Source organism: Seriola aureovittata, chromosome 15, assembly GCF_021018895.1.
Source record: "Seriola aureovittata isolate HTS-2021-v1 ecotype China chromosome 15, ASM2101889v1, whole genome shotgun sequence".
NCBI classification, from domain to species: Eukaryota; Metazoa; Chordata; class Actinopteri; order Carangiformes; family Carangidae; genus Seriola; species Seriola aureovittata.
Window position 1 is genome coordinate 24,452,061 of NC_079378.1, and position 16,131 is coordinate 24,468,191.

The 16,131-nt window shown below is 40.5% G+C and overlaps 1 protein-coding gene across 2 annotated transcripts in view; it reads right to left on the reverse strand.

Annotated features, from left to right (window-relative positions):
* gabra3 (gamma-aminobutyric acid type A receptor subunit alpha3) overlaps positions 1-16,131 on the reverse strand; it is a 92,971-nt gene that overhangs the window by 13,405 nt on the left and 63,435 nt on the right. For both annotated transcript variants that reach the window (XM_056398250.1, XM_056398248.1), the window contains exons 5-8: positions 9,837-10,057; positions 5,327-5,409; positions 3,754-3,897; positions 811-963 (exon numbers count right to left, since the gene is read on the reverse strand). In XM_056398250.1, the coding sequence (XP_056254225.1) occupies positions 811-963; positions 3,754-3,897; positions 5,327-5,409; positions 9,837-10,057 (601 nt within the window). The remainder of the gene's footprint in view (positions 1-810; positions 964-3,753; positions 3,898-5,326; positions 5,410-9,836; positions 10,058-16,131) is intronic.

Here is a 16,131-nt window from a genome sequence, read left to right on the forward strand (position 1 = left end):
GCACAAAGGCAGGATAACACGGTGAAGTGTCATATAAGCAACGGGGAAAATGTCAGATATGAAATCAAAAGGATATCTTTTTAAACAACATGCTTCGGCAGACTATTGGCAGAATATAAGATGCTCCTATGAAAGGTTGGGTTTAATGAAATGTTTTTGGTGTCCTGTTTTAAAAGGTGAAGATTTGATCTTCTGCCATTTACTTGAAAATTAATTGATTTATTTTGTTGCACCGGTGGAAACGTGTGATCTGATTTTCATTAAGAGTCTGTGGAAACCTCAGTGGGATTATCTGTTCTTAAGATGAACATGGCTGGTTTTATCTAGAGCTCAGTGACTATAAACCAGCCTGGCTGTTGTGTAGCTGATAAAGTAGCTGAACATCCTCGGTGAGAGATGCAGCAGCTCGTCTATCACCTTCCGCATTCTTCCTGTTTCGCTTCTCCAACTTTGCTTCTACTTATCTCTGATTAATTAGTGTTTTTGCAGTTACAGGAGAGGGCACAAATCAATACTGTGATAAAAGCTCAGGAAAAAATAAATTACTCATTCATGCCCATGTGCACCTAAATGCACCAAGCTATGTTTTGTACATCATCATGTTAAAAGTAGAACTTTTGAGGGGAAAAGCCTTTTTTAAACCCCCTCCCTCCCAAACTTTGTTTTGCTGAATTATCTGAACAGAAGCAGCTCTGCAGATGATTTGCTCTTACCTCATAATTAAGCACCACCAAATTAATCTAACCTGTTCAGATTAATCATTCAGTGAATTTTTGAGTTAGTTTTAAAAAAACACAAGATGGCACTCACCGAACACAGTGCGAGCAGGGACGGATTCTCTGTTTAGCCAGAAGGAGACCTGAGACAGTATGACAGTCATGATGCACGGCAGGTAGGTCTGAATCACAAAATAGCCAATTTTCCTTTTCAAATGGAAATATGTTGTCATCACTACATATTCTCCTGAGAGAGAGAGAGAGAGAGAGAGAGAGAGAGAGAGAGAGAGAAAGAGATGGAGAGAAACACACAAGGTCATAATTATTAATACAGCCATGCCCAGTCGGGAGAAACACAAGCTGAAATAAAGAGTTGGATTTATTAAAGTTACAACATTGACATGTACATGTGCATTAGCAAAGTAGCTCATTGGCTTGTCTTCTGTTCCTCAGATGAGACACTAAACCACATGAAAACATCAGTTAAAAGACTTTTTTTTTTTTGCAAGGTAGTTGTGTCACATAACTAACCTTTATTTCACCTCAGTTTAAACTAGGATCTATTCAGAGAAGCACAGACAAGGGAGTGGCAAAAAAAAAGGAAAAGAAATGGCAGGTGACATTGTACATTTGGTGATACAATTGTCCTCTCTGTGAAAGATGTCAAAGCACAGGAGCACCCTCTCTCATCATCACATACAATATAACAGCGCAGTTACATATAAGAGGAAACCTTGAGTTCAGATCCAAATGTTAATAGAAAAAAGCAGCAGGCTTCTGGAAAATAAGCTACAGCTGTATAAAGCCCTGCTGCCCAAAGTTCCCTCTTTTAAAATGTCAGCAATCACTGAAGATCATTATCACTGTGGAAACAAAGATAAATGATCACTGGATGAATGCATTGATTAGTGTACTGCCCTTCTTTATTGTGTTACTTCATGATGCATTCAAACAATGGGATGGCTTATTGGTCTTTTCCATCCAAGCCTTCTCTAATTGTAAACAACAGTAATGAATCCGAGTTAGTATAGATAATTCAGACGCAATGGAGGACCAGTGAAGAAAATCGAACCAGAGGCATCAAAGAAAATAATAAAAAAAAATACAAAACAGAAAACAGAAAAAACAAGCCTATCCAAATAACTGAAACCTAAAAATGTGTGTGTGCCTGCATGATACTCACATCCCTTTATAAAAATGGGTAGGAGAAAATGAAGATATAAAAAAATGGTGTAGCCTCCTGCCCTTAAAGGAGTACTTCTCCAAAATCCTATCTTTTTATGTATCAAATAGTCCCTCCCTGTTAGCTGGAAAGGTGGCCACATTTCCTTTTGCTCAGATTTTGTTACTTGCGGCAGCCAATGGACAAATTCACAGTTCCCCGAGGCTCCAGCTCTCGTTGCCATGTCTGTAATCTGTGTTGCAAAGATATGAGAAAAACAGCCTTCCATTCCCTGAGGTGTGTGTGTTTTTTTTCCTGAGCAGATTCTAACCAGAGCTGAACTGGCTGAAATCTGCCCTTTCCCCTGGCTCACTGTGCTCCATTAGGTTTAAAGTTTAAAAAAAAAAAAAGAGAGATTTTCTGACTGAAGAGGTTTATGAAACTAATCATGTTGACTCCACCTTGAATATTGGTGCTTAAAGTCCGACTTTAGTTGCTCGTGTTTCTTCAAAATACCTCTGAAATTCAAACGACCAATCAGCACAACAGGAGAGATGGGCTCAAAGAAAGTGTTCTCAGCGGAGTTAGACAAGTGCTATTGTTTCAACAGCTTTCAACACACACTTTTTGCTTCCTAGGAAAACGGGTCGAGTGCCATCCACCAAAGTGGTTTCTGGGTGGTTTGGTCTCCAAACACAACTGAAGTCAGACAGATGAGCGACTCCGCAGCTCACCTACTGAAAACCGCATGAGTAAACGGCCTCACCGCAGTGGTTAAATCTGAAAATGTGGCTCAGTTGTAAGCTATGCAGTCTGTCAGTAATTACCTACTGCCCCACTGAAGCAACCTTTTATCTTTAGCTTTGCAGTAATCAGCTCTTCAGCACTTCACCCTCTCTTCTAACACTGTTACCTGCAGCTGGTGATTGATGTTGGGAATGTTTTATTAATGTTATTTACCTCATAGATTTATATGGCAGCTTAAAATTTAATGTAAACGATAACTATGAACGTATATTATTTCAAAACAGAGCACCAAGTCTGAGGGGGTTTAAGTCTATTTTATGTTGCCATAGAACTGCTGTGAATTTTCTCAGTAATAATTGTGAATGTCAGTACCCAGGCCTCACCTTGGTATTTCATCCCTTCAAGTTAAAGTGCTATCAAGAGCTTTATGTCCTTCAGTGGGGAAATAAAGAAAAAGTGATGTGATTGTGTGCCACAGATAAAAGGTTTCTGCACCAGTGTTGACGAGGAGAATTTAAAATCAAATGAATATGAAATCAAAAGTATAAAAGGCATCTTTTCTCCTTTAACTCTGTGCCTATAAAGTTGACTCTGGGCTATTAGCCCAAAACGGAATTGAAATAAGACTTTCACCTCTGGCACACCTCTTCATATTATCTCTGTGAATATGCTGAATAGTTTCCCAAAAACTCATAAAAGTCATCATTTTCTTGATGGACCTAAATAATGCAAACTGAATCTAAAAAGACAGAAACTAGAGAAAAGTGCAGGCTGTTACTGTATGAAAACACACAGAAGAGTGCCAGTATATGTCAACAGAGAAGAAGGATTTTAATTGACTGCACATTTTAGGGAGAAAATCTATGAGAGTTTATATATCAAACGTAGGAGTTTCATCCCATGACACTAATTTTCTTTCCCTGCTTGCAGTATAGAATATGTGTCCACTGCAGTCGTCAAACTGCTATGAGTTTCCGCCTGGCTGACCAGCAGCCTGCGCACACTGCAGCCATTAAAGCTCAGCGTGGTTTGTTGTTTGGTTTAAGCCGTTCGAACACACCGAGTCTGATGTCGTTAGAAGTAAACTATACACCGCTGTCCGGGCCGAGGATGGCACATATGGTCTACCTGTGCTGGAGCTGATGGTTTCTTTCCCAATAACGTGTCCCAGTAAGTCGTACTGGTTCAGCCTGGAGCCGTCCTCCGCCACAGCCACGGATCTCTCGTCTCCCTGGGTCCACAGGTAGATCACCTCGTTGTTGGTGTAAGCGTCTGGGCGACAGAGATGGTAAAGAGATTAGAAATCAACATGTTTGGCAAATTTTTATATTTCACTCTTATCTGTCCACACTGTCCGCAAAAAAGGTGGCGTCATCCTCAGGAAATAAGGAGCTGAGCTAAGCACCTTGTTGTTTACGGTACAGTAGTGAGTGATTCTGGACATTCATGGCTCAGATGATGTGTTGGTGGCCCCCAGACTTTTCCTTTAGTGCCTTCACCAGGTCAAACTTTTCATATGTCCAATACCTTGGTTCCTCACCAGACAGCTACAGAACCTCAGCTGCACTTTGTATTTAATGCCACTAATTAATGTTTGCATGTTCACACACTAAACATCAGGGGACAGATGCATATGTGATGCCTTCACTCAAAAAACATGCGTACGTCATTTCCTGCACATAAACTGGTCTTTGTAAACACAGACTGTGTCAACTCACTCATTCCTTCGACCATGTGAACACACGGTTCAAAGTGATTTATCTAAATTTATAAACAGAAATAATTTTTTGTGCTCAATGTTTCCTTCAGCATCTTTTAACATCCTTATTATTTATTTATTGTTTTATTCTATAAACTGTTTGATACTATTTTAATATTGACTAATCACAGTGTTGGAGCCTCGTTAAGACTCTCGAGTCCCAATAAATGAAGTTCAGAGTAAAACAGGACTTTACATCAGAGTGATTGTATTAAAGTAAACTGATGCAGGTTTTTACCTCAATTTCAAATCAGTGAAATTCGTCTTCTTCTTCCTCGTCTCTCTTCTCTGTGTCTGATCACTTGTGGTGGAGACTGTTTTTTTATACAAACTGATTGATTAAGGGAGAGTCTTCATCCATTTATTGAGAATTGTGGGAGTGGAAATGAGGCTCGTTCACATGTGAGTGAGATTTATAAAGAGGAACCATGAGAACGCATCAGCTTTATAATTCTGATGAAAAGAGTGTGTATGAATATTTGTTATTTTGTGTGAACACACAGTTGTAGTCCTGAATCTACAGAGTTTTAAACTCTAATGACCTATAATAACCTTATAGAGCGACGACTGTAGAGTCTTGGGTAAGAATGATTTTACTAGAATTAGATTGAACAAACTATGTTTCTGAATTTCCTTAAGAATATCTTTGACATGTCTGTACTGCAGTTCCTTGTTACTAACAGTAATATATGGCACCATTGATATATCTGCAGTAAGCTAGTATTGGTCATTATGTTTTGTTCATGTTGCTACAGGAAACATTTCTAGGTGTGACAGTCACACTATAGAGTCAGATTCCTTGGTGTGAGTCTAGTTTGAGTCCTCTGAAGTTTTTCCAGGACAGGAAAGGTGCTTAACACCCGCCGAGAACAATCACCACAGTTTCTGCAGTGTGATTTTATATTAAACTCTGCTTTGCTGTGACCATCTGGACTGACTTACAACTTCCAAACTTCAGAGGGCAGGCGTGTGCATCCATCGGGAAATCCTCCAGGTGCATGGGGCACTCGGCGTGAATGGTCAACCTGAGGGGGACAGAGGGAGAGGTGTTTCACTGGTGAGGCTGCAGTATGGATGAAGCAGCTGTTACAAACGCTTCATGACACAAAAGACAAGATACAGGGTTGAATGTGTTCATCATGCATCAAGAAATTAGGATTAGTAAAATCAAAATACAGGATGTAGACAGAGACTTAAAGAACAGAGCGCTCCAGTCATTGTGAAGCCACAGTGTGTAGACCGATCAGCCACAACATTAAAACAGGTAACTGGTTTTAATGATGTGGCTTCTCGGTGTAAACTTGAAGAGAAACCGGAGAGCTGCCCCCCCCCCCCCCCCGCCCCCCCCCGTCCCCCCGTCCCCCCGTCCCGTCCCGTCAGTGGTAATGAGCGCTCAGCTGACTGACGACAAAGACAAAGTCTCCAGAGAGCACTAGAGTTTATTTGATTTGGTCAAATAGCTGAGCCACAAAATGCACTCTGTTAGTAAATAGAGAAATGGTGCATATTATGTCTCTCATACATGTTTAATCAACACAGGGATTACATCTGCCGAGTTCAAACAAAACTGCAGCGCAGAAAACTGGACTGAGTTTCTCATAAATGGATCACAAACGGCGTCATTGTAACTCAGTTACAACATTTATTAATTGGGTTATTTGAGCAACTGGGAAATCTGAGCAGGTGTAATGTGTAATTCTCATTTGTGAAACCTGCCAGGTGAACTGAATGTAGCTTGATATGCACCTGCAGTTTCATGCTTGTATTAGATGTTATATGTATTTATGGGACAGATTGTACAGATAACATGTAAACTTGTATATTCAATGAAGAACATAATTTAAAAAACTAGTTAAATGAGTCGGTTTATTAGGTCTCAGCATCGTAAACACGTGTAACATTCATGGTGCAGAATCACAAAGTTTTCTGCAGCCACAGTTTAAAACTAGAAACATCACAGACCACTTCTACACTCAAACTTTGTTTTGCTAATTAGCTCTTTGTTTAGCACTTGCAACAACCCTGTGCGTCCATTGTTTTCCACCCTCTTGAATGCTCTCTGCTGCTGCCTCATTACTGATAAGTGTCTCAGTAACTACGCAAATTAACACAGTACAACATAAATCAAATGTGAGCAGTGCACCGCTGTATATGATGCGGCACTTAAACTGACAGCAAATTGACAAAATTCATCTTATTGCTAAGCTGCACTGACACACCAGCAGAGACAAAGGCATAAAAAAAGAAAAGATCACAGACAACAGAATTAGAATTGCTTTGATCAAAGACAACAAAGCAAACTGAGTTTGTGTAATGACTAAACTTCATATTAAGTCTAAAAGAAATGATGCTAAGAGTCTGCAGCCAGCAGCTCTCTGAGGCTGTATTTAGGCCCAGCAGCTCTTGGCAGATATAACGTTTACCATGTTCACCATTTCAGCCTATCATGTTAGTATGTTAATGCATTTGCTAATTAGGAACTGTTAGCTAATGAACACAAAGTACAGCTGATAATTTCATACGTTTTACAGTCATATGGTTATAAACAAAAGTATTGGACGAACTGAAATTTAGACCTGATTTGATAAATATTGCACTTTGGGTGCGACCTGAGAGCCGAGTTAGGATTCATACCACATGACCACGTGTGTGTAAACGCCCTGAGCAGCGAGTCCCGGGTTCAATTCCCAGCTGGTCGGATCATTTGCTGCATGTCACTCTCATTTTCTGTTTCTCTGCATCGATATCAAATAAAGTCACAAAAAAACCCCAAATATTTACAATCCCGAGCGGAACATGAATGTTTGCACCAAATTTCATTGCAATCAATCCAGTATTTGTCGAGACACTCATGGTGACGTTAGATGAAAAGTCAGTGGATCATCACAGTCAGTAAGATTCATCCCATGTGCACCGTGAAAAATTCATGGTAATCCATCATATAGTTTTTGTGATCTCTTAGTCAGGATCAAAGTGGTGGAACAACGACTACCACTGCTGAAAAGCAACATCTCCTGTAGATGAACACAGTATAGAGTGTACTACATTTAAGGCAGCATTGCAGCAGCTGTAGTTGCTCAGTTTTACATGATTGGGCCAGTGGATCCTGATTCTGTTGAACTGGATATTTCCAGATGTGACTGTGCAGTTGTGTCTGTTTTTGGTGACTCGTGAGCTGTTAAGTCCAGTTTGGGATTTTAGAATAAATACAGTTTGAACTGAAAACAACCCACTGCCTTTAACGAGTACATTTTAAGTTTTTCATACCTTGATATTCTCAGTCAGGGAAGGTGAATTGCAAACAGGACTTCAGCAGCACTGGCAGACAATACCAGCTCCCTTCGATTCAGAAATAATGACGCAATCCTGCAGAGCGGAGGCCTTCACAGCATTTGTCAGTTCAGATGCTGTAGACGTGCTGATTAAATGGATTTACGCAGTTGTTCATTGAGGAGTGCCAATCAACCCAGGGTACTATGGTGATCTACTTCACATGAAACGTCCTACAAAAATAGATGGGTTTATATTCTGGAGCCTAATACCTGTGAAGTGTGCTCAGGAAAACTTAAGTTATCAGTCTCTCCTTTGCAGCGTTACCAAGTGCCTCTAAAAATACAGCAAGTTTTCATTTCGAGCCCTTCAACTAAACGGCCAACGCTGCATTATGAAGGTAAGGTAAGGCAACATTGAATATTAGCGTTTGTATTTCTTATGGTATTTCATACAGACACAGTTGAAATGGCAATAGTCTAAAAGAATAATTTGCAGCTTTTAATACCATAAATAAACCACAGGATTTTAATAAACTCTGGTGCCAAGATGGTGATTCCAGAAATGTAGTTTTGTTTGGTAGCTTGAAAGGAAACGGATGCAGCTCCAAACTGGATATAAGACGTGTCTTTGTCTGACAGAGGTTTATCCTCCTCTGCTTCCTCAGACAATCTCTGTATCATCTTACCACACATTTACTTGCTTATGTAAACACAACTGTCCTTGTAATACTCCATTAGAGCTCCGATGTCTCACTTGGCCTCGGCAGAACTGCCACCGCATCAAATCCACTCATGTGGGACCACAAAATGAAAATGAACTCTTTCACTCTTTCATTTTCACCCTCGGAAATCGATACTGACCTTGTGGACGGCCGTCAGAAAAATATTTCTTTTCAGGCTCCGGTGGAAAGCTGCGGGGAAGACTTACTGATTGACAGATTCAGTGATTAGATGAGTTGAAACCAATGAATTATTTTTGCTTCAGTCCTGTAGATAATAGTTCCACTGACTGACTGTGACTCTTGGTAGCTGATGCTGTTCACAGTGTACGTTAGGCACGGCATCCACACACTGCCAATCCTTTGATCAAGTGATTATTATCATTATGTGAGCTGTCTGTGTGTGAAGCATGTGTGGGCCTGAGGACGTGATCAGTAATGATCCAGACAGCTGCTGCTGCTTCTCTCCACAACTTCAGTTTTAATCCCCTCAGTTCCAAGATTTTGAGGTTGACGTTTGTGGTTTTTAAGTGAAAGTTCTCAACAACCTGTTCACGCTCCACTCAGGATGAATTGTAACAACGTTGGTGATCCCTTAACTTTTCAGCTCGCACCATCATCAGGTCAAAATTTAAAATGATGCCACATTAGATAAAAAGGAGAGCTTTCTTTGTTTCCTCCATCATCAGCATCTGTAGCTGCTGCTTCATCACATGTTTGTTCAGTTACTAACAATGAACCACCGTCAGCACCTTCATGGTCAGAAAGTTTCGCCTTCTGCTGGTTGGTCTGTTCTTTAGGACTTTAACACCCAGGTAGAAGACAGGTGGGAACCTTCCTTTACCTGGTGAACTGCTCACCCATTCTTTGTCCCACTGTTCACATCTGTAATTCTCCCTCCATCACCTTCATGTTTCTTCTTCTCATTTTTACAACCATTTATTTATCAGTTTCAAACATTTGTAAACACGTCATCATTTTTTAATGAGTTACTACAAGGCTCCTGTTACCAGTTATAAATGTAGTAACTCATTAGTCAGATTAATGAGTAGTAAACATTAACTTGATGTTGCCAAATAGTGAGCCTGCATCAAAGTATGAAAACTGAGTAATAACTTGTTTATAATTGTTTATGATTTATAAAGTGTTCACAACTGAATTAATAACCTGACTATAAACCATTTATAAATCCTTTATAATGGTGCTCTGGCTGGAAGTGGTACTGCTACTGATTTGGTGACAATTATTAAGAAACTGTTAAGTGTTGAAATGTTAGCATGCTCAAAGTGCTAAACTAAGATGGTAAACATTAACATCATGTTAGCATTGTTTTTCTTCACATGCTAACATGATGAGGTTAGCATGTAGCTGCAGACAGAGGTGTTAGCATGGCTGTAGACTCTTGTTAGAGTAGACTACAGTGTTCAACAAAGAGAAGTGGCGTGTTGACTGGCGTCTCACCTCATCGTGTAGAGCAGCGTGCCATTGTCGACTAGTCGCAGTAGTTTGTTGGGAGTCGTCATGTTGTGGGCCACAGATTTCTTTCCGTTGTGAAAAAAGGTGTCAGGAGTCCAGATCTTACTGGCCAGGAGGTTGTTGAGGGGTAAAACTTGCATGGGCCCATCAAACTTGAGCCTCTCGTCCCGCCAACTCTGACGGAAGAAGACATCGATGGTGTACTCCTGAGGGGAAGACGGTGCGAAGGATTAGTTGGCAAGAGGACAGTTTAGAGTTGGGACATTGGTAACATGGAGCTGATACATCCCTCGGTCTTTTCACAGCAGACATTTTGACTTGTCAAAGCAGGAAAAGCTCAGGTGTAATTGACAACGGTAATAATGGCTGATTACTGGGACCCTCATTGTATTAGAGCCTTCCTGTTTCCACTTGTCAAAAAGTCTGCAGTGAAAAGGGTCTGTTGGTCTGTCCACTGAAGGCTGGACTCCTTTTACAGACTGCTAGCACTATGCAGAGTTACATGAATATGAGTAAATCTAAATTCAGACAATCAGTTTCCCCCATAAAAGTCTGTGCTAAAAGCAAACCAGAGCTCTACTCGTTTCTAGATAATTGTGTGTATTGTTAATTGTCTTTGTTTGTTTCTACCTTGTTATTGTCTCTTTTTAGTCTGAACATCTGTATATTTGTAGCTAATTGTAGGATCTTATCAATTGTGTTGTTTTTGCTATCGACTGTTTTAATTACATTACACATGTAACAGGACAGGAGTCGAGAAACAGCTATAAACTCTTTGTGCAACAAATAAGTTTCATACCTTGTGTTGAGACTATGTTAAATTGCATCGACCCTATTAAATAAATCAATAAAGTAAACGACTGTATGCATCGACAGATTGAAATCTTTTAGATCATTGTGGTTATTTTCAAGACGCCATGTTTGATGTGATAAAAGTAAAAAAACAAAAACTAACACAAATTATTGAAGGAAAATAAATCTGAATCCAAACAGGAAAATCCAGTTTATGGTAATAAGTTTTTTCTTATATAGTAAACAAGTCACCCCAAAAAAAACCCACAAGTATACATACATATATTTACTGTAGGATATATTGTGTATTTGAAAGTTATGTAATTACTACTCTGTTAACTATGCAGCGTTTCTTTTAAACTTGAAAGCCTAACCATGGACTGAGACACAAATGAGCCTCAGTGAAAAACCTTGTAATACATCTGTTTCATGTTTTATTAATATGCAACAAAGTCTTTCAGTGTTGTCACCAACACATGAAAACCTAAATAAAATAAAATGAATGCAGGAAGTAGCCAGTCAAAAGGAATTTATTTCACATTATTCATTCAGTAGGACTTGGTGTCCTAGCAACCGCCTCCCCTCATCAGCTCCGTACAGCGGCAGTGCAGACTGTGTGCAGCTGTCTCAACGGAGTGAGATAGAGGGAAGCTGCCTGTATCTCACACAACAGCACACATTATTGGTGATCAATAAAAGCACAGCGCGTGTGTTTCTCTCTAATTGTTTTTCTGCCTTTGCTCGTAGTGAAAAGGGCTCAGAGCTCGTCAGTCGACTGTAACTGGCTGCTCCCTGAGTGGGAAAAAAACCCCCCGGATAAAGTCATTTCTCAGCAGCTTTAACAACAGGAAGCCATCATCCTCAGCAGGAGAGGTGTACAGCCTCCACTCAACACATCAACAGGGCTTCTCTAAACAGCGCAGGATGGACGTCTGTTAATTGATGTGATTGACCTCCTGACGGAGTGCAGACCTACAGAACCATAAAACAATTACACTGCGTCTGTCCTCGCAACAGTGCTCTTAATAAAACCCGCAGAGAGAGTGTGACAGACATGATTCCCTCAAACATTCGATTCACTTTTGTCAAAGTACAAATATAATTTTTTTAAGAAGTCCTCTGTGCACACAGTATCCTCACTGGTGCAGTGTGTGAGTGTCTTCAGGTTACAGTTGTTACAAGTTTGCAAACGTTGGTCATCCCTCCCCTTCCTAGTGTGGCCAAGATGGCCATTGTTTTACATTTAATATATAGTGCACTGCATGTTGCCGTACTTGTCAATGTGACTTAGATCTGCTCTATACGCAAAAGAAATCATATTGCGATTATTTTATAGATATTGTGATTTCAGTTGGAATGATCATTTTTTTCATTTTCACTGAAGAAAAAACTAAAAATGATGATGATGTGATTATTGTTGGTTTTGTACCAAACAAGTCGACACATTCTACCTATAATCAAAAAAGTTGCAGCTCCTGTGATTTGGATATTTGCACTTCGACATATTGTGATTTCGATTAATTGTGCAGCTCTGTGTGTGTGTGTGTGTGTGTGTGTGTGTGTGTGTGTGTGTGTGTGTTTGTGTGTGTGTGAGAGGCTGCAGCCTGACACCAAAACGCTGTAATTTCCTGGTTCATTTGTCTCTGGCCTTGAGAACGCTGTGACTGCATGGCGCGTATAAATAAAATGATTTTTTCTAAATCATCAAGTTTCTTTTGCGATGTGTTTATTTCACATGTTCCTATTGCGCTGAAAATAAGATGAATTGCTCAGCACTGGTATTAACATGCATCTTTATTGTTCCCATCACAAGTGGACAGCTCTCACTTTGTCCGTTCACACCTGACTTTAAAATGCGTCTCCACATGCGTCTTGATTGACCACTTGTGATCGGATCTCACTTCGTAGCTTTATATTAAATAAACCCCTCCCTGCCCCTCTCGCTCTCTCACTCGCTCGCTCGCTCTCACACGCACCATAGACTGGAAAATAAAGATGGACGTAGTCTCCGTGACGTCACCCGTAGGTTTCTGAAGAGCGGTTTTGAAGCTCAGAGCAAGCTGTTCCGTCATCGCCATCTTGGCAGTACCTGACTCCCGCTGAACTCCCAGCCAATCTAGAAATGGGCAGAGAGGAGGGGCGTGTCAAGCCCAGACTTCGGTACATGCCGGCTTGTGGCAAACATACGGTTAATTAAATTTACTTATATAAAAATTCACCCACCGTACAGGTGTCATGAAGGAGGACATTAGCCTTAGAGAACAAAAGTGTTTTTGTACCAGGCTGTAAACATGTTTATTTCTGCTGTAAAGTTGGACATTTTAACATGGGAGTCTATGGGGACTGACTCACTGTTGGAGCCAGACTCTAGTGGTCATCAGAGGAACTGCAGCTTCTGGTTCTACAGTGTAGGCTTCATTTTTCAGCCTCCGAGGTTGCTGCCCGACACACACACACACACACACACACACACACACACACACACACACACACAAACCCACCCACACAAGCACATTAACAACAAACCCGTCTGTTGATTGGCTAAAAACAACAACGAATAGCTGTTAATTTGCCTATAAAGCAGGAAGTGAGATCCGATCACAACCGATCCAGGTGTGAACTGACGAACTGAGAGCTTTCCGCTTGTGATCGGATCACCTGAGAAGGTGAACAGGGCCTATGAAACTGTGGCAGGACCAATCAGACGGTGTCAGAGGACATCAGTAGAGTAGGCGGTCCTTCAGTTTGACCCAGGACACATTTGCACTGCTAACAGAATGTGGACACATGTGGGCGATGTGGTCTGAGTGATCAAATGTAGTTCTCAGTGTGTCTTGGGTGCGTTCACACAAGCGTTGTGCCGATGGATGATTGCATCAATAATCAACACCACAACGCAGTATAGAGTTTTTTCCGGTTCATTTGGTTCTTGCATTGCGCCTTGAAAACCCTGAGTTCATGACGTGTTATTATGTACTATTTTTTCTAATTCGTCGTGTTTCCGTCAGTCTTTTACGATGTGTTTATTGCACGTTCATATCGCGATGGCGATGAAATAAGATTAATCGGTCAGCACTGGTGTCCTGTGTGTCTTCTACCAAAAGTTCCAGCAACTCAGAGACGGTTTGTTCCGTCCTGGCACAGAAAGACGTGGGATCACTTAAATCTCCATCGCCTCAGTTATCCTCATGTTATGCACTTTCATCCATCTTGTCTTTTTCTTTATGAGATGCCAATCAGTGTAAAACATCCAGTGATGAATAAAAGGACAACAGAGCGCTCGGCCCAGCTCGGCAGCGCCATCATTTGTTTGTTTCCCTCGGACATAAATCTCCCATAAACACTGGGAATGAATTTGAAGATTGAAAGATGTGGAAAAACATAGTCAATCTCCACATAAGGCCAAATGGCACAATCAGTTCTAATGCCAGCTGGTGTTCCTCCAGGGACCGAGTGATTGATTTCTCCTTGACAGAGGAGACGGAGTGGAACCTCACCCCAGCAGTAGATTTCAAATGTCTTTTTTATAGCAGCGAGGATCATGAAGGGAGTTAGTGTAGCAAACAACTGTAATTTAAAAGACATTTACAAACACATTCATGGCACCTGGATGACAGTGTTACAAGCAGATTTATGAATACACAATCACTCTTCACACATATAATACACATCCCTTTTATATGCCTTATGCCATTTTTTTGGCACCCTGCCTTTATTAGAGAGCAGAGGACGGAGATGTAGAATATGTGAGAGAGAAACTGGGATGAGCTGCTGCAGCAGTGGACGACAATCACAAGTTTCCAGAGCCAGAGGAAACAGTCCGACAGTAAAAATCTAATCAGTGACATAAATCTGAGTAAAACAGCAAATACTCACATTTTGCTTGATAAACGACTTTCAATCTGCTAAAATCAATATTTTTAGATTAACAGCTGATCAAAAGACATGTATTTGGCACTTTGTGTCGGACCCACTGAGAATTATCACCTGACTGATGTTTCCTGCAGCTACAAAGCTCTGATAAACCTGCATTAAAGTCCATTAACGCAGGATTAAGAGATGTTTTGTAGTCATATTTTCACCTGTAAATATTCTGTCGATGGCCTAATCACCACGTGTGGACACTTTATCATTTACTCTCAGATTTGGTTTATCCTGAACTGACCCTCTTTTTGGCATTTTTTGCATTTATTAGCCACTGACAGGAAACATGGAGAGATAAAGGGGTATGAAAAACGGCAACAAAGGTTTTTAAGTTTAACCACTTGGCAAACAGACAGCCTTCGAACGATTATGTTTTTGATGGTTTCAGTCTCTGTTTCTCTTTCATGAACCTGGTCGTCCTCGCAGTCAAAACTATTTCTGTCTTTATTTGAATCTGTTTCATAATGATGTAGAAATCACACTCACTGTCCTGTATGTCATAACTAAATTCGCCTCTAATGTTTTGAAGTCGAGGTTAATTACTGAACACTTTGAGTAAATACTGTCACAGCAGTGCCTCACAAGGAGAGAACACACGAACAGATAAAAACAGGGATTAGAAAACAAGCGAAAGAACAAGCATGTCAGGCGCACAAAGAAATGTCTCCTTCGCTCACATGTGAGTGTACGTCTCGGCGGTGGAGAGAAGCAGCCAATAGCAGGGCTGCAGGAGCGAGAGAATGATGAGACCAAAGGAAATGAGGGAAATGATAGGACGGGCTGATAAGGTGGCAGTTAAGGTAGGATGTACAGTAGACTGGGCTAAATGAGTCTAGACGTTAAAAAATGACACAGTGTCTGGTTCTCTGATAATGGCAGGAAGGTTGTGTCTAATATCTGATAGAATATTAATACAGCCTTTTATCATGAATTAATGAGTTCATTAAATTCTAAACATTTGGTTATTTCATCACCTTTTAGTTTTAATTTGGTTTTACCTAACAGATCTGGACACCTGATCTCTTCCAGTCGATGTGCAGGTTTTTCTCTGTTTCATTGAATTTGCTTGATAATCCAGCTACAAATTTATCTCAAATATATTTAAAAAACAAAAACAAACAACAATTAAGATGAGTCATCTCTGAAGGCGGAGTGACCCAAACAAGTTGCTCATTACAGGAAATTGAAATTTTTCCGCACAACAACTTATTGTCCGATGTTCTTACTCAGCTTCAACGTGACACACACATTTTATCTACATTAACTGACGGATGTGACGGGTTTGATTTAGTGCTCCTGACAAGAGCTTATATTGTTTGTAAGAGCTGTTTCCCAAATTTATTGTGCAGTAATGTGTGATGTATGTTATGAAGTCTAGTTTTTGACAGTCCACAGCAGACCCAGTGATGACATTTGGATTAGCCGGTGTGGTAATGATACAAACTACTTCCTGGAGGCAACATATCAATTTGGCCTGGCCTTTGTCAACTTCACACTCTGGACATTGTAATGATTAGTCAAAGATCTGATTAATGTCTTAATTACTAGTCCATCTTGCTCTCCC